The sequence below is a fragment of the Orbicella faveolata genome, unplaced genomic scaffold (genome assembly GCF_042242905.1).
Source record: "Orbicella faveolata isolate gen_17 unplaced genomic scaffold, um_ofav_v1 contig_3, whole genome shotgun sequence".
Lineage (NCBI taxonomy): Eukaryota > Metazoa > Cnidaria > Anthozoa > Scleractinia > Merulinidae > Orbicella > Orbicella faveolata.
Genome location: NW_028301558.1, coordinates 15,648,363 through 15,666,681, shown reverse-complemented (window position 1 = coordinate 15,666,681; position 18,319 = coordinate 15,648,363). Strand labels below are relative to the sequence as shown.

The window sequence follows — 18,319 nt, the reverse complement described above, 5'->3', positions numbered from 1 at the left end:
ACAGTTATAATTATTATAATATTGCATAGTTCTTCAGTCCATTTTAGTTATGTGTCTGTGTATACGTGTTAATTATGACTAAGTCAAAACGCTGAGTTTATTTATTTTATTGTATAGCATAAAATAGTTATCTCGTTGTGCCGGTGAAAGTGATCGTGGCGACTTAAAATGTATCATAAAAATACTGATCAAATACAAAGTCAATTGGCAGTTATAATGATAGTATAGCTTAAATGCCGTCAGGAAAGTGTTTTCCATGATTCTTATTAGTATTCAACTTCCTTTCGCAGTTGCAACACTAAAGCATTCATTCGTCACTTTTTTATGTTTTAACAGACATCCTGGCAGGCTAAAACCGGCACAATTCTCGCGGTTCAAATTAATTTGCCTTAGCGTTCTGTGACATGCAATTAACTCGCATGGTGTAATCATATCCTAACTTCATGGCATAAGCGAATCAGGAATCTTGTGAAAGATAAGTTGGAACAGTGCGAATACGAAAGTTGCAAACTCCAAGGGTAGCTAGAGTAATTTTTTTTTCCTTCTTGTTTTTACCCTGAACAATACAAACAATTTCTCGACCTAAAGGGAGAGGCCTAACTTAAAATGCACTCAAACCTCTCCCTGGGTCCGCCTATGCACTGTAGTTTAATTATTTCGAAAACAGTCATGCTTTCCTTGACTGTCGTGGATCTTTCGAGTTCGACTCTATATTGACACCAGCAACGCAGAATTGCCCTTTGGATGTTGAGGTCTACAACACTTGTCTTTATGTGAGTTATCAGTCTTCAGTGAAGTAGATATCAGGACCGAGTATGTATTGGCTCGGGACATGAGCTCTGCTCTTGTATGGAGCTGTGATCCAGTTATTTGCGATCCATTTAATTCCTTTTCTGACTGCACATCCTCCGTGAATTGAATACTCGTCCATTTTTCCCATCCAGCCACTGTCCGGGTCCATGAAGTGGTTGTACCACATGATGGCGGTTCCTTTCTTAGGCCTCACCACAAGATTTGCCTTGTGACAGAATTCACTCAAGTTGTAAATATCTTCTTTGGATCGTAAGTTCCCAAAATTCTGCACAGAAAACAAAACAAAATATGCGTTAAATGAAATACTATAAATACTAAATAGTTTTTGTTGTTGTTTCGTTTTCAATGAGCTAGTAATGCACAAATTGAAATAAAACTGAAAATTCATAAATAAAACTGAAAATTCATAAAGTTAAAGTTATGTATCATTATAGAAAATGATCAAGGTAATTTGCAATTGGGCTACTTAAAAAGCGGGCATTCTTTAAAACCTGTGCAGCTGACTTCATTGATAAAGAGCTTTCTATTCGTATGTGTCAAGTGTAGGATTTTAAGGGCGGAAATTAATTAGTGTGGTAAGATGCTTTGGAGAAAGATTCTGGAAGTCAGGAAATCACGAATACATGTACAGTAACTAACCTCTTTAACAAAAGTTGCATTGTCCGCCATCGGGAATGCTGTTTCTCCACCCTCGGGGAGTTCATTCAAGAAATAGAGGAATGTAACATATCTGAAATATAGGTGATTCAAGAAGAACTATAACAATCTTACTTGAGTAGAAAAGTTGACCAGCCCTATTCAAGAGTGTGCGTAGCTAGCCATGATTAATGCAGAAAATAGAAACGGTGAACTGACTTCTAGTATGAAACAAAGATGGATGAATTATATTGTCGGTGCAGTGTTGCCGATCCATTGGTCTGACTTATTTGATAGCTTCCCTTTTTTGTTTATTTTTTGTTTGTGCTCGTGTTTAAAACAGGATTCTCTTCTCATTTTCTTCGATAAATATAGGCCACCCTAGATTACACGCCAAACCATCTCTCGGTGGTCACTTGAATTGAGGAGCGCTGGATTGTACATACAATGTAAGACCCCGCCCACACTACGCTGGAGAAATTTAAAAACGGCGTTTTAACTATTAAAACGCGTCAAATGTTTTTTGTCCACACTACTTCGGAAATATTTGAAATCGCAACAATCATTCGGTCATTTTGGCTTTGTATTTAAGAAAAACACGGGCAGGAAATCACATGATTATTGTGACGTCATCGTTTTCGAAAAGTTCCGTTTTCAATTTTTCCTTCCACATTTTAAACGTAAAGCTGGCTTTTTTAAATTTCCCCGGTTTGAAGAGCGTTTCAGAAAACCTCCGTTTTCGTGATAGATTGGTGTGGACTGTAGGCCTAACGGCTTAGAAACAAAGCTGCGTTTTATCCGGTCTAGTGTGAACGGGGCCTAAGGTGCACTCCAGTTAAACGATCATTTTACATTTTCAATGCAATGTAAAGCGGACGCGTGATGAAATACATACCTGCACAACTTGCATTTATTCTCATTGTCTGTTCCAGCATTTGGAACCTGGTGGCAGCAAGGGAAGTCGGGATGTTCGTGTGTTTCACTGTCCAAGTGGGCGTGGTAATGTCCATCGACTCCATAACGGACAACCTGTCGATTACAATCACATTACTCTAAGTTCTTTTAATAACTAAGATAAACAACACTATAACTGAGACTCAAGAGCCACCGGTTGTCAGTGTACCCCTTTTTCCAAACCTTGTGAATGGGATTTACCTGGCAGCTGAGCACTAATTAGTAAAAATGTAATTGTTAGCTCATAAATGACGCGTTTTTAACTGATAGCTGAAAGAGGTCTGCAAAATTTTCTGACTAATAGAAGAGAAATCGCTCAGAATACTTAATAAAAAGTAGTTTATTGTTCTCTGAGAAATTTTAGTTGTTGTTCATAGAAACCCCCCCTCGCCCCTGAAAGTGAACTGGAGTTTTACCAGTGGTACCTTACCTGCAGGTACTCACTGCCATAAATAATCTCATCCGGGAGCTTTGTAATGGCTTGTATTCTACAAAGCAAAATGTCGTTAACTTGTAAGTAAAAAACACAGCAATCATATTATTCATGGGCTTTTGTATGCGTATGTAAAGGCTTAACTGAGATCAGCAAGAAAATGGAACTGAATTGACAGTTGGAGTGCCATCCCTCTTCATCTAATATCAGTCTGAAAACGATAGCCTGTTGCAGGCTCTCTGTCAGCGAAGGACAATTGAAAAGCGGGACCCGTTCATTTTTCTTCACCCCACCCCTTTTTTTTTCGATCGCTCCCACTGACCGACAGCCAGGAACAGACTAGACCGACTTAAGGTCCGGAATACAAAATAACCCCTCTATCCCTTATTAAAGCACGGAACTGCCAACCTATGTAACCCACCTGTCCTTCTCTTTAAGCACCTATCGATCGGCCCCATTGTTGTTGTTGTTTTTGTGTGTGTGTGTGTTTTGTTTTCTTTTTTTTTGGTTTGGTTGGTTTTTTTGCCATTGTTTGTTTGTTTGTTTGTTTGCTCGTTTGTTTACCATGAGTAACGTCCTTATAGTAACACACTTTTGCATGATTGTAGATGGATATCACATAGTCAACAAAAAATCGGTAAAAAAAAATCATCCGCTGCAAAAAGATTATCAGGAATTTCACCCTTCATTTTCTCAGTCTACCTCAAGCGAATGTCTTGAAGAATTCCATCCTCATGTTCCTGTGTCAGCCATGTTTGTTCACTGAACCTCTCTCTGTGACGCGGATGGCTCCGACCCATTTCATACAAGTAACTGTCAATCAGAAGCGTGTTCATGTCCTGAAATTCCTGGTGGGTAATGACTCCTATGTAAAGAACATGTGCTTTATTACGCTGTAGAAGTTGGGAATAAACGTGATATACCCGGATCAAAATATCTCAGTAGTTCATTTATTTATTTCAAAGAGAAAACCATCAAGCATCAAGTGCCCCATGACTAAAATTTTGCAAACCAACGAGAGAGGGTTATATATGTGTATGAAAGAAACTGAGTTTGATTTTAATAGTAAAATTCCACCAGACAAAAATTAAAGACAATTATAGACCTTTGCATAAAATGGCGCCTAAATTTGAATAACAATTCTCATACATCCTACGCCTCACATTCATGTGCAAAATCCTTTGTCTGGAAACATCAGTACGAGGCTAAGGATGTACAAAGTATTGTTATTCAAGTATAAGCGTCACTCGTGCAAAGGGTCTATAGTTATATTTATTTAAAGCTTGCTTCTCGGTATTTGACACAGTAGTCTTTTATGTCTTGTTAAATTGCGCGTGAATAACTTCACTTGCATCTAAGCGTGAACACGTGATGCCGAAACATGCTCTAGTGGGTGTCAAAAGTGGCATGATTGGTCATTAAACATTAAGGTTAGCAGATCGCGACGCGAACTTTCGCACTGAAAGTCTTGCGCCCGCCAATATTTCATGGTTATACTAGAAGTAAAACCACTTTCCCGAAAGGCGTATGCATATTGACACAGGTCAGGGTCAATTCTCTGAAGAAGTGTTCAATGTCCAATCTTTCTGCCATTTCGTATGCTGAAATTTGAGTGCGAAAGTTCGCGTCACGGTCTCCCTAAAACTTCAAATGTTTGATGACCAATCATGCCACGTTTGACACCCAATTAAAGCATGTTTCACGTGTTCACGCTTAGATGCAAGCGACGGTAGTTCCTTTCATCAATCAAAGTCATAAAACTGACGGTCTGTCTTAGTCTTTGTTTTAGATCTGTTTTCTTTAGCAGAAAAATTACGTTTGGAACTGTCCAAAGTACTTACCATCATCTAACTCACGTAATTTTAAATCATCAAATCTGTAAACAACAAAGATATTTTCTTGAATTATCATGATGCATGTTATCTCCTCGCACGAGACTTAAGTACTCCCATACTCGCAGCTGCCGTCACCAGATGGAAGTCTTTACACTAGAGTCGATCGATCCTTAGTAATTAACTTCCTATTTGGCAAATTATTCAACAACTGATTTGAAATGAACATATTGTAAACTTACAGTCGTTTCACTTCTGCATCAGTGAGATAAAGGTAGCGGTATATCTTGGCAAACTGTTTAAACTAGAGAAAAAATGATGAAATGCTTTGATTTGTCAGTTCTGAACATTACAAACTTCCTTTCTACTGCTGTTCTTGTGGAGCCAGCTAAGTCAAACAAACAGCTACAAAATGACCATTTTCTGTTTTAAATTTTAAGTGAACATATTTTCTTTTTATTCTCACCTCGTTAACCGTTATTTTGCCATCTTGATTAAAATCCCAATTCTCGTACATTCCCCTCGGTCCATCTGCTTTTCCATATACTGTAAGGCAGTCATTCAAGTGTAATCGGAAATTTTTCTCAAACTCATAAATAATTCATGTATCAAACACTCAAGACAGTGTTTGACCACTTTTCCAAACACCTCATAGTTCGTCAAAAATATTCCACTGCGCGTCGTATTTCGGTGTTTGGAAATGTGGTCAAACACGGTCTTTCGTGTTTGATATATTACATAACACCACGGAATCACATCATACCATCAGTGTTTCAGTCAGTATAGATCTGAGCGCCTGCTGTATTTTATTAAGAATACTCAAGGATGAGTTTTTAGCAGAATAAAATGTGCCCGAAAACCACCGCTGACGTAATTACATAGAGCTAGTGAACATTCTGGAATACTGAGTAGTTGAATAAAACCATTAATGCGGAAAGAGACGAACTTGATAGGGAGAGGTCGAGTAATGGGATAGAAGGGAAAGACGTTCAAACGATAAAACACTCCAACGACAAAATAATTTTGAGACTGAATATTCAGTATCGAATTCGCGAACACTCAGGTAAACTTTGGGGTGCAATAATGGTGTTTAATGTTAAAAAAGTCTCAATGCGCTGACTTTGAACGGTTAACATTAAACATTTTGATCAACTTGCAATCGAACTCTCGGTGTGAAAGTTCGATGAAACTGTCAGATGAATTCTTTTACTACTCGCTGCAACAGTCATAAGGCCTGGCATGCCAGTTAAATAAAACGCACACACATGTAGCATCTCAATATTTTATGAAAACGTCTGCATGTATCCTGAAAGATCTAATAATTAGCTAAATAACTTCAGGTCCGAGTTTTCCACGAACAAATGGGCAACCCACGACGGGCAAAGCCTAGTTTCAAGTCGCAGACTTTACCAAACGATAAAGGAAACAATCACATACGCGCATTTGTATTAAACCAGCTTGCAGTTTCTGTAGATGCCTGTTATTCGACAGGACTTAGCTTGCAGCTGAGGCTAACGCGGGCAGTCGTTTCAAATGCAAATTACATTAATCTCTTTTTAATACAATATTCGCCAGCATGAGCCTCCATTGCAAGCTAGATCCAGTCCAACACCGAGAACACCAAAAAGGCCTATTCACTTTATTAGCTTTACTTTGCAGAACTCACATTTTGGGTCATACTTCCATGTGTCACTCTCAGTTAGTCCACCTTTAGCCACGCTTTTGAACAATTCGTTTTCGCTTGCCAGTGATATGATATGATCGCATTCCTCTTCCGACAGGAAATTCGGGATTTCTAAAAAAAGGATGAAGAATTTTGATCTCAATCAATAAGTTCTAAAAACGAATACAGGACCAGTTTATGCCAGTAACAATACTGTAGTATTCTGCTCACAGCCAAGCGCGCGCAAGAACGAGCCCCACACCATAGTTATTGGGCTGGGACAATCCCCTCCACCCCCTCCCCCTCCTTCTCCGGCTTGCATTTTGCTCGTACCCTCAATCGACGATATTAGAGAAGATAGAAACTCTCTGAACAGACTAGTACTGTAGAATTGAACTGACTCGCTTCGATATTAGTAAATATAAAATAACATAGCCTACTTGCAGCCACTTCCTATTTTCTGGATCTTTCTTTCCAACTCTGTAATCTATTAGACTGTTCACAGCCCTCTATTTTCTCGTATTTTTATTCAATCGTTGTACGCGCGGGTAGAATCGCGAGAGAACTGGACAGGTGGGGACCGATTCTTCTTGCTCGCTGCGCTCGCAAACCCCACCCCCCACCCCCGCGTGCTTCGTGTTCGCCTCGCTCGCTTTTTCTTTCGCGTGCGTGAATAGAGAGGCTGTGAACAGTGTAGTAATATATCTGTTTCTCGGAAATAATTTTCTTTTTTTCTTCATACATGTGCTTTTAAAAGGAAATATCGTCAGTTAAACAAATTGACGTCAGTTTTTCATGCGACTGATCATGAATTTCGTCATGTAACATTTTCAAAGTAGCCGTGAATCCACGAGGCGATAGCCGAGTTGATCCGCAGACTACTTTTAGAATGTTATGACTAAATTCATTGTCAGTAACAGGACAGACGTATTAAAAACTGACGTTAATTTGTTTTTTTTACGATAACAAATTGTCAATTGTCCGCTCTCGCTCGTTGACGCATCGCATAAATTATAAATTCATGTGTCTGTCCGCTTATTGACGGTGAAAATTACCCGATGAGCCCGCGAGAATTTTTGCAGTTATCGTAGAAAAAAAACCTAATAGGGTCAGCTATGTAGATCATTGGAGTGGCGTCAACTTACCGAACAGTAGTGGTTTCAGAGCTCTAGTAATCAAGACTTTTTTCTCAAGTCCTAGATCTACCTCTTGTCGATGCCCAACCTGAAAAATGATAGATGAAAACCTACCAGCCGCGCTTTACATTAGAAATCCATGAAATTGATTGACTCCCCTAACCATTGGAAGTCAACGGAGGTGTGCATTTCTCATTTCTGTCACGTTAATCGTAAAAGCAAAGATCAAATTAATTTTCAGTGTCAGACATTTGTGTGCAAGTAGACCATGATAAATTTGAAATACTAAACAAGTTTTTCAGCGGGGTTTTCAACGTTCTACCAAGGTCAATTCCACTCGGACCAGTTACGTTTTCCTACAAGCTACGTTTTCCAACAAGCATTCCCGACCTTTTCACTGTCAGTCCAAACCCTCCCCCCCCCCCCCCCCCCCTCCCTGACCCTACCCGGTTATAATAAGGGGAAATAATCGCACAAGCGAGCTTATTGTTTTCCCGGTGCTACACGGTACCAGAATTCAACTCGGGTAATTCAAATGACTGGCTCTTGGAGGGCAATTTGAACAAAAAAACTTATCTAGCATTTATTTCTTTTTGTTAGTCTTGGAGCTGAATCAGAAATCAAGAATCCTGGCGCATCTAAGTTGTTTATTTCCAGATCGCTTTAAGTGCATTCAATTTGGTTTGTACGACTTAATCATGTTGATTTAATAGTACTGATCATGTGTATTTATCGCCGAGCCTAGGGATGTTAGATTTTAATGTTGTGACTGAAACAGCAAAATCTATCAAAAATAACTAAACATTAAGCTTACCGAATGTAAAGTAAGCCTGGCACATTGGATGCATCCCACGGTAATCGAGTAAGTTAGGGGCCTGAAGACCTCAGTATTACAGAGGTCGCCGTATCATATACAAGCCCATCTGTTTGTTTAAATGTAAGTCGTAAGAACTGGTTCTAGTGTTTTTCTGTTGTCTCAGTGGTTTTCAGCGGGGCGAAGCAAAACTTGGACTGCGTTGATTTATAAAAGGAAAGGCGCGGTAAGGGAAGAACGTATTACAGCTACTTACTTTCACTCCATCAAGACGTGTTAAAATTCCTTTCTCTCGCGGAATGAAACACGGCCGCTCATCGGTTACACACGTGTCGTCTTTACATTGTTGTCTAAAGCCAGGATCAACGTTTGAATCGGTGTAAAAATGACACTGAACATACAGGAAGAAGGCAGCAAGGAATAAAATAGTTTCCACTCTCATTTTGTTAGCTGGTTTTCAACGAAAAGGAACATATTACTGATGGTCTCGAAAGCCTCTTTTTTAGTCATAAATAATTGACCCAACATGGCCGGAAGAGCACCTGTTAACCGGGTTGTGGGTCATTCAGGGTTCCCTGTTATCTTGAAAATGACCAATCTCGCTGCTCACGTACATTAAAACCTACGATGTATGAGAAAAGCTTTATACTTTTATTCTTGAACTCAAACAATTGCGATCGTAATTTTAACGTGTACACCCGGTCGGGTATTGGCCCTGTTCAGAAACTGAACTTACGTACGTTTCAGTATTTTCTTTGTGTTTAGTTCTTTCCAGTTGTTTGTGTGATACGCTTAAATGAAATGTTACGCAGTTTCATAGTGTAAAACAATCTAACTCAATTTGGTTACAGAAAAGTTCGCCAACCAGGTGAAATGCAAAATGTATTACAATTAACAAATAGAACATCACTTCGATTAAAAGGCATGATAGAATATATATAGTGATTCCTCCCAAGCCAATGAGTTCCTTCAAAACCTGAAGGAAAGCAGTTAATTGGTTTGTTAGATAAAAATAAAAGGAAAACCAGGAGTTTAACAGAAAAATACTTCCTGCGCCCGATATTGGACTTGAACCCATGGCCCTCAGATTAAAAGTCTGATGCTCTACCGACAGAACTAACCGGGCGCGTACAAATACCGTTATCTGATTTTAGTGTTATTTATCAACCTGTAGATGTGTGAACCAGTGAACCTATTGGCTGGTGAAGCAAAGGATTCTTCTGTTTAGCGTGTTGAACCTTTAAATAACAAAAACGATGTTTGTAAACAAATATCTTCCCTGTTCATTTCATAACATGTCAGTAATAAAGCATCTCAGGCATCGAAAGAAATCTGAAGAAGAAAAGCTACGGATGTTCTGTAACAAAGTCACTTGGCAATATATTTTACATGTACATTTTATTTGTTATACAGACGACACTTTTGCAGTAATGCAGGCGGCTCTTTTGGAGGCTCTTTGGGCGCTAGGAATTATAATGTATATGAAAAAAGGAAAGTAGCAAGAGCAATATTGAACCATGACAAATATCAAACAGCAAAAGGCGATTCCTCCGCGTCACAATTGTCTTTCACAAACGTACCACGAGTCTCGCAAAGTGTTCGCCGAATTTCACGAGTCTCGCAGTCTCGTATTTTAGCCGTTGTGCGAGTCTCGCAGTCTCGATTATTTTTTCAGGTCTCGTTTTTTCGAGATTAAGAAAGTATTGAAGTCTCGATTTGTTTGTTTTTATGAATGACGTTTGAACGTCTCTTTGAAGTCTCGGTCTTGCAATGTTTTGGTTTGGTAATGATCGAATGGTTCGAGCGCCTACTTGAGTTCAACTCTTCGACGTTTACGTCTGTAAATAGCCAACTGCTCTGCTTCCTGCAAGTTGGGAGTTTTAACCACATAAATTATGTTCATTTAAATTTAATTCAGTTCCTTTGCTTGTTTCACGCATTGGCCCTGAAAATTCCCATTTCGAGAGAATCAGTGAAGATCTCTGTATCTCTAATTCAGCAGATACATGAACACCGTAACCTAGGCAGCCTTCGGTTTGTCAAAAAAGTTTCTTTTCATAAGTAAATTACTTCTCGCCTTGGCTTGGCACTTTGTTTGACCATTTTTTCCTTACTTTTTTCACACTCTATTAATATATAAACATAAACGTACAATTGCGCTCTTTTTTATATTTTTCCTCAAATAATACAGTTACGTTTGGAAGCCGAAGGCTTTTAATTTGATTTTTTTTTTAACAAGAGAACGACGTCTCTGATTAAAAAAAAAATTAAATTAAAAGCCTTCGGCTTCCAAACGTATCTGTATTATTTGAGGAAAAAAAAAGGGCGCAATTGTACGTATATGTTTATACGTATATATGTCTATATATTAATAGAGTGTTACGTCTTTAATTTTTTATGATCTTTGCTGTCCAAGCTTGGAGGCTCATTAGTTTGAAGTTCTACACATTAAAGACTGTATTCCGATCAGTATATACCTATATACTCATTTGATATATATATTGCTGATTATTTTCTCAATCAATCAATCAATCAATCTTTATTTTCGTTCCGCGATTAATATTTTATAGTTAGATTGGCCAGCGAATAGCTAGTGCTATAGTCTAGGCGGGCCAGTCTATCAACGTTTTTTTAAAATAAATACATTACAAGAGCAAATTATGAAAAAGTAAATAAATAAAATAGAAAGGTAAGAAAAGAATCTTTTCGTTTTAATATCTGTGGTCCGAAAGAGTAATATAATGTGAGCTCCTATTTGAATAACATAAAACATAATTTTTAGAGGTGTGAAACGTGAAAACGCTGTTTCCCTCCTCGTAAAACGAGACATTCACTGAACCAAATGAATTAAGATTACGGCATTTTATTATTTTGTATGAGGCACGATAATTTTCGACGTTGGCTTCTTATGGCCGTTTTTCTCGACAGCCTCGGGGAATGTTCGAAAATCGCTGATATCATTGTTTCGTGGGCAGTATTCTAACCCCATACAACATTTGGTCTCGGTGAGAACTTCATCAAAATTCTAAAAGCAGAGATTCGAAGAAAACCAGTATTGCCAGTGTACATTTCTTGGTTGTTGTTTTTCATATTTGTGATTATTCTTCTTTGCAATTTTTAGTTTATGTTGATGCCCCCCTGGACACTTCACAGGTCGGCACTTATTTGCCTAACATGACCATCTGATTAAATCGTTTCCAAGCAATTGTAGATATCCAACAGTTATTTATTCTCCTTTTGATTCTGATTAAACTTGGTACTTCTTCAGGTTTTTATACACTTCACGGCATAAAGAACTCTCTCCCCTACTGAAATGACTTTAAGGGTTACCTTTGCATTCACGTTAGCCCTTAGTTTCGTTATAACAGTCGCCATAGTTTTTTTTATGCGTCGGAAACCTTTCACGAGTTAAACAGGGTTATCGGTCGGACAGAGGTTACATTTTTTTGCCAACAACAACTTGCAACTTCATGAACACGGTGCAGCACAAAGGCGCACGGAATTGCCAGGTACGAAACCATTTATTTATCTAACAGGAACCGAGCAATGCCTTCCCGCCAACTTGGCAACATCATCTCAAATTGGTGATCCTCAAATTGGTGATGTCATTGTGTTAAGTTTTCGTGCCAGATGTCGGACTCCACAAGACAAGCAATCACAGGTCAGTTATTTGTTTAATCCGAAGACCGGCTGGGCGTCAGGAAGAAATGTGCTCTTTTTTGCCACAATGAATAGGAGACCGGGCTACTATTATTACATATTCTTGAACGACGATACCGTTCTGAAGTATAACACATTTACTCCAGTCAACATGAGAAGTATCTCACCGTTCCGAGCTGTGGAAAAGTGGCTGTTGGATTACGAGCCGGCCGTAGGAGTGTTGGATGATAAGTTCCACAATGGAGCAAGGGTTATCCTAAACCGAAGGCTAACAAGGTGTGGTATAAACGAGACATCTCTAATTCTTCCTACTGTGTTTTTTGATGCAATCTTCAACGCTTTTCATCATAAAGCCATTGAACATCTCCTGACTTATCCCACGCAATATGAGCACCACAACTGGCAGGACATTAACATCCAAACTGTTACCCAGGTGGAAGTCAAATTCCCCGGCCAAGCACTTTTGTTTGCTCCTGTCACAGCTGGTAATCCTATCCATCGCTCGTATAATAAGAACATGGTACACATAAATCACAGATATGGCTTGAATATGAAGTCGAAGAGATCATACAAGAAACCCCACAAAAGTTAAGAAGGCATGCTGTATTCGAAGAATTACGTAAAACCCACTCAAGAGATACCTTAGTCAGCTTTCACGCACATTTTGCTTGAACGTAACGCGCCGCCAGCCTATAATTCCATACGGGCATTTGCTGAATGAAGTTTGATCCCCTCGATCCGTCTTAAGTTTAGCCTTAACTCCTTGAAATAAGGCGAGAAAACCTATCGGCGAGCGGAGCTGACGCACGCAGTTCGCTCTCCTAACCCTCTTCTTTTTTCTTTTCGTCCCACCACTAAGCAATCTGCTTTGTTGTCTAATCACTTCGAAGTGAATCGAAAACAAAATAATTTCTAACTTAGTACAAGCAAGAAAACACCAGTCGAATAGGATTGGGGCATCTCGTTTATTGATCAGGCATAAACAGCCCTAGCGTAGTTTGTTACAGCAAGCATAAATGGCCCTAGGATAGTTATTAATACAACAAATGTACCAAACAAAAACAAGGAAATTTTACTATAACAAAATTTCCAGACTGAACAACTCCTAACGGACAAACTCCTTAAATATTCACTTCTTAGCATAATTATACGTAGCCTGCATACCAACGAATCTACATACCGGCACACAACTATCTTACAATAACAACGTGAAAAATTATATATAATTTCGCTTTTATAATTCTTATGCATTCTGTGTTAATGTGCGTTCTTCAGTAGAATTAAATTGTAGACAATCCTCAGAGATCGAAATCCTTGATGTCGCTAATTTTTTAGGACTACGAAATATTTACTATTGGTCGGGCAAAAATATCGTTTCTTCAGGTTAACAGTATCCATTTCAAAGTCATCTATAATTTAAGAAGCGTAGACGATTTAAATCCTTGGCAATGAATAACAGTTCTACGGGTATGATATTGCTGTCCAAATGCTAAATTGAAAATTAAAGCTTGTAAAAACCCGCGGGTAAGGACCTGGAAGAAATTTGCCATTTTAGTACCCAAAAATATAAGAGCCTGTTTAGCCAAGCAAGATCAAGCAGGTTCCTATATGTGGATTACACTAATTTATGTTAAACATTTTAAGCAAGGAGAGTGACTTAAGTCTGGTTTTCACTAGCGACGCAAGCACAAGCGCAAGCACAAGCGCAAACACAAGCGCAAACACAAGCACAAACACAAGCGCAAGCTAAGCACAAGCGCAGGCACAAGAGCAGACACAAGCGCAAGCACAAGAGCAAACACAAGCGCAAACACAAGCACAAGCACAAGCACACGCGCCAGCAAAAGTGCAGGCACAAGCGCAGGCGCAAGCTAGCCCAAGCACAAGCGCAAGCATAAGCACAAGCACAAGCAATAGGGATGACCCAAGTGAAAACGAAATTCGACGCAAACACAAGCACAAGCAAAATCATCCGAACCTTAATTCCGCCATTTTGAAAAACTGTTTGGCACCAGGTAACCTAGATCCAGTGTTTTCATTGGTCAAAAATAACCACGTGTGGTAAACATCCTTTTGCTTGTGTTATGCCTGAGCGGCATTTCGTTTTCACTTGTTACAACGCAAACGCAAGCATAAGCGCAAGCACAAGAAAAAGGACAAATTTTGATCTTTGTGCTTATGCTTGCGCTCGTGCTTATGCCTGCGTCAGGGCCGTTTTCACGGTGAAATAAGAATTGTTGTGTTTGCACTTGCGCTTGTGCTTGCGCAATCCCTATCCGAGAGAAATTGACCAATAAAACAATTTTATTAATATTATTTCTGTCGTTTTCGCTCGCACAGGGAAGCATACACAATAGTTTAGTTAATCAGCCAATTGTAAACCGTGGGACGCAAAGAACTAAGCAAACATGTCACCGTTTTTGTCAGTTGTAATAGATTAAGATTGAAACTAAAGAAAAAAACTAGTACCTTACGGTTGTTTCTGTCTGCCGTGCGTTTAAGTCTACCGATTCTTGATTAGCTGTATTGTTATTTCTGTGTTTTTCTTCCCTTCATATATATCCACACTCGATGCTTACCAAAGGGACCCTCCAAGAGTTTTTTTTTTTTAAATTAGCGTGTTCAGTACTATACCTTGGGCCAGGCTGTTCAAAACTCGATTGGGCTAACCCTGGATTAGCGGGAAGTTTGATTTTAGCTTTTTAATTTTTCGGTAAAGTTTTCTGTTTTATTGTTTGTCCTTCAGTTTTGAATTTCAATAAAACTGCACGAAACATATAAGAACATGAGCAGTGAAAAACATTCAGAAGGTTTCAAGTTATTTTGTTTTTGGAGTACATATATCTTCCTTTTATAGCCATTTTGTATTGTTGACAGCTACCAGACTCTTTTGTTTCTTGAACAATGGTTTGAAAGTATTAACAGCTCCCTGCCTCGACGGTCAAAATCTTTGTTATAGACGCGAGTCACTGGATCCGCTCTACCGGGAGTGGGATAAGCCAGTTTTATCGAGCGTCACGTGCAAAACATCGCTGCTTGGAAAATTTAGAATTTATACATTTTTACAGCAAAAAGTTCTGATTGTTGTTGGTGTTGAGCCGCTTCTCAATGTCGTCTTTGTTGAAGTTCTCACCTCGATCACTGTAAAATTATCAATGTCGAATAAAGGATTTTTAAATGCCTGTTGAATTGAACAAGGACCGTCAATATTCCAACTCCTCAGGTCTATTTTCCCCTGAAATTGCGAATATTAAACTTCTGGAAATACATTCTGTTATTTTCGTGAGGTTAGGCTCGGTAAGTACCCTCAAAAATAAAAAGGTAAGTAAATAACAGAATGCGATTGTATAGCCTCAAGGAAATTGAATTAAATTTTAAATGCTTGTTAGGGGAGTCCATTCGGATGTTGTCATTGCAGTGTGATGTATATTGTATTCACGTGGAACTGTGGAATATTTCTGGATCTGACAAATTTCATTCCGACTCATGCTTCAAAAAACAGGATCTTGGACGGGTTTAGTAAATATACACGCCGGAGATGTAGCCAGATGTAAGCTGTGTCAAGAATACCACTGACAGTTTCAACTGAACGTTAATGTTCGTTGACATAATATAACTAGTCATGTTTATGTAAAGTTATCAGTGGTAGGAAAGTATCCAAGACAAAAGCTAAGACAAACACACGAGCAAGAGTAACGAAGTATTTTTTCTACCTCTTGGACGATTTGTTGAACTGCAATTTATACCACAGTACATTCCTAGTTATTCAAGGCCAATTTGATCCCTTATGAGTGCATCTCAGTACTGAGACCATGACTCAAAACTTGCCAAGTTTTGAAAACGCTAGCCACCCCGAAGGAAATTCAAGCACGGAAAGCTACCAGCTGTTGGTTTGTGTTTCAGCACCGTTAGCCATCTTTGGCTTTGTTTTCTATGCTGTTATTTTCTGTTTGGGAGTCTTTGGAAATGTTTTCGTTATTTGCACAGTTTTCAGAGAAACCAAACTTCACACGCCTTTCAACTATTTAGTGATTAACCTCGCCGTTTCTGACTTGTGCGTTTTTTTCGTTTCGATTCCCATTGTGGTGTTTAGCGAGTGTTTTTCATGGCCGCTAGGCGAGTTAGCTTGTCGTTTTTCTCGTCCGCTATTTCTTGTTTTTACTGGTGTGTCTGTTTGTACCATGATAACACTAAGCTATGAAAGATACAGAGCTGTGGTGAGACCATTAGCACCGAAACTAACGCGTAAAATTGCAGTGCAGATCATTGGGCTGATATGGATTTTATCTTACCCAATTTTTGGTCTCCCGAGATTCTTCATGTTTGGATTAACAACCGAAAAAGGAATTCTACAATGTGACCCAGTTGGAAAAAATTTTGTTCATCACATGGCGGCGAACACCTGGCGTATCATCTGCGTTTTAATCGTGCCCAGTGTTGTTGTGTCCTGGGCGTATGTTCGCGTAATGCGCCAACTCAAACAGGATCTTGCTGTCATTGGAGACACTTTCGCTTCACAAGACATGACTAGGTCCCGTGCTCAGAGAAACGTGAAAACAATGCGCCTTCTTATTACAATTATTCTTGTCTTTGTCGCTTGCTTCTTGCCGTTCAATATGGTTACATCCCTTAACGCTCTTTCTTCCTATGAACAATGGCAATACAATGAAACGGTCGAGAGTATGTCCCGGATGTCACAAGTGGCTCACAGCTGCTTCAATCCCATCATCCTCTGCCTGTTGAGCGCCGATTTTCGCAAAGCTTGGAAGAAATTGTGCGCATTTGGTGTGAAAGGAGTAAAAGGAAGGAGTAAAGTTTACGTTTTGCCAGAAATCCAACAAACCGACAGCTCTATCCCGCTAGTTCTGTTGATACAAGTTTGTAAGATAAGTGTTTGACATTATTGACAAAAAAGGAAGGTTTTCAAATTAGCGTCGTGAAGCTAATCAATCTGGCCAAACACAAATTACACAGATGATCTGCTGAATCAATCAAACTTCAAAACAAGTTCATGATTTCCCCCAAGAGTGTGGCAAAAGTGGGGTACCAATCACGCATCACGCTGAATTTTTCTATTAAATCACGCATCACGGAGAACTTTTTTCGCCAACAACGCGTCACGTAAAAAGTAGTAAGTACATCGCCAATTTTACTTTCTCGACCCTAAAAGCGTCGTTAAAAGAAGACCTGTACTTTGCCCATTCAACCACAAAAATGTATCGGCAAATATGTGACCTCTCACGCGAAAACGTTTCTTACGGTATCCGCTTGTTCGAACGGCTGAACGCACGGCAAGTGAACTAGACTGCGAACAGGCTCCCAGCGAGGGCGGAAAAAAATCTGGCGGGGGCGGGAAAAAAATCCGGCGAGCGAAGCGACCCGTTAAGCGCGTGTACAGGTAACCTGGCTACAGAGGTCGTGATAAGTACGCTTTCGTGTAGGTGCATGTTTTGTTTTTGTTTTTGTTTTGTGTATGCAAAATTTCACTTTTCCTGTTGTTTCCAGATTCTGTTTAAGAAGTTTTTGAACCTCGCAACGTTATAATAAAAAGTGGAAAAGTGAAAAAAAAAAGAATTCCAAGAATTGCGCTTCCCCTCGTCACCATTCCGCTCTCGGCTCTCCCCGCTCGCCCTAAACCACACTTTGCTAGTTCGCACTGAACTCATTAACTCGTTATCATCCGGTTTAATTTTTGTATCTTTTAAGTTCCTTTTTGGTTACTAGTATCCTATGAAGTAGTTTGAAAGAGAATTGTCTTAATTTATTGTCTGCCGACATTTTTGAGATGTTCTTAAATAAGTTATTCCATTTGTTGGCGAAGGGGGGGCGGGGGGGGGGGGTAATGTTTGGACCATGATTGAACTGATGTTGGTTGTGTTTCCCATTTCACTTGGAAGAGTGAGTAATAATCCTTGCACCGCATTTTAGACAAACGGATAGTTTTTCCTTCGGCAAGCTGGTATACATCAGTTTCTTCTGTGATTGTTTCTAGAGGTTTTTTAATAGTCATAGCTTTTAATTTAAGACTTTTGGGAATTACAGAGAGAATTTGGCAATAATAAATGAAGTTGACTTCAATGTTGTATTTGGTCTGAATTCTTCATAAGATAGATAATTGCCAGTATTCTTAAGAAGATCTTGCACAAAATCTACCCCACGCTCGCTTCAGGTTTTCCAATACAAAGATTTTCCTTCGATGGTGATATCTTTGTTGTTCCATATAATTAAGTCGCCTTTGAAGCAGTCATCCCTATATTTGTCTCACTAAAGGAATCTGGAAGTTCTGAGTAAAAGGGGGAATATTGTTGTCTAAATTTTTTGTGTTATAGTTGCATTTCAAGAGAAACGGTAATCCTCCATATCTATTGAAGTAAGCAT

General features: G+C 39.2%; 2 protein-coding genes and 1 pseudogene across 2 annotated transcripts; 2 read left to right on the top strand and 1 right to left on the bottom strand.

Moving 5' to 3' along the window:
* Positions 1-91: 91 nt before the first annotated feature.
* Positions 92-9,252, bottom strand: LOC110041873 (transmembrane prolyl 4-hydroxylase-like). Its single transcript, XM_020747202.2, has 11 exons — positions 8,538-9,252; positions 7,477-7,555; positions 6,335-6,463; positions 5,135-5,214; positions 4,911-4,972; positions 4,678-4,712; positions 3,539-3,701; positions 2,834-2,891; positions 2,345-2,478; positions 1,453-1,543; positions 92-1,078 (listed from the first exon to the last, which is right to left on the bottom strand). Exons 1-11 carry the CDS (start codon positions 8,721-8,723, stop codon positions 782-784), a joined length of 1,314 nt encoding a protein of 437 aa, XP_020602861.2. The 5' UTR covers positions 8,724-9,252; the 3' UTR covers positions 92-781.
* Positions 8,808-13,144, top strand: LOC149106558 (uncharacterized; annotated as a pseudogene).
* Positions 13,145-15,570: 2,426 nt separating this feature from the next.
* Positions 15,571-16,863, top strand: LOC110041877 (neuromedin-U receptor 2-like). The gene has a single exon (XM_020747205.2). It carries the CDS (start codon positions 15,754-15,756, stop codon positions 16,837-16,839), a length of 1,086 nt encoding a protein of 361 aa, XP_020602864.2. The 5' UTR covers positions 15,571-15,753; the 3' UTR covers positions 16,840-16,863.
* Positions 16,864-18,319: the final 1,456 nt, after the last annotated feature.

What these genes read in the sequence shown, in the direction of transcription:
- LOC110041877 (XM_020747205.2), top strand. Translation starts at nt 15,754, where the DNA reads ATGACTCAAAACTTGCCAAGTTTTGAAAACGCTAGCCACCCCGAAGGA.
- LOC110041873 (XM_020747202.2), bottom strand. Translation starts at nt 8,723, where the DNA reads ATGAGAGTGGAAACTATTTTATTCCTTGCTGCCTTCTTCCTGTATGTT. An exon ending in TCTGAAACCACTACTGTTCG is followed by an intron (nt 6,464 to 7,476) that starts GTAAGTTGACGC and finishes TCCTTTTTTTAG; the next exon opens with AAATCCCGAATTTCCTGTCG. An exon ending in ATGGCAGTGAGTACCTGCAG is followed by an intron (nt 2,479 to 2,833) that starts GTAAGGTACCAC and finishes TGTAATCGACAG; the next exon opens with GTTGTCCGTTATGGAGTCGA.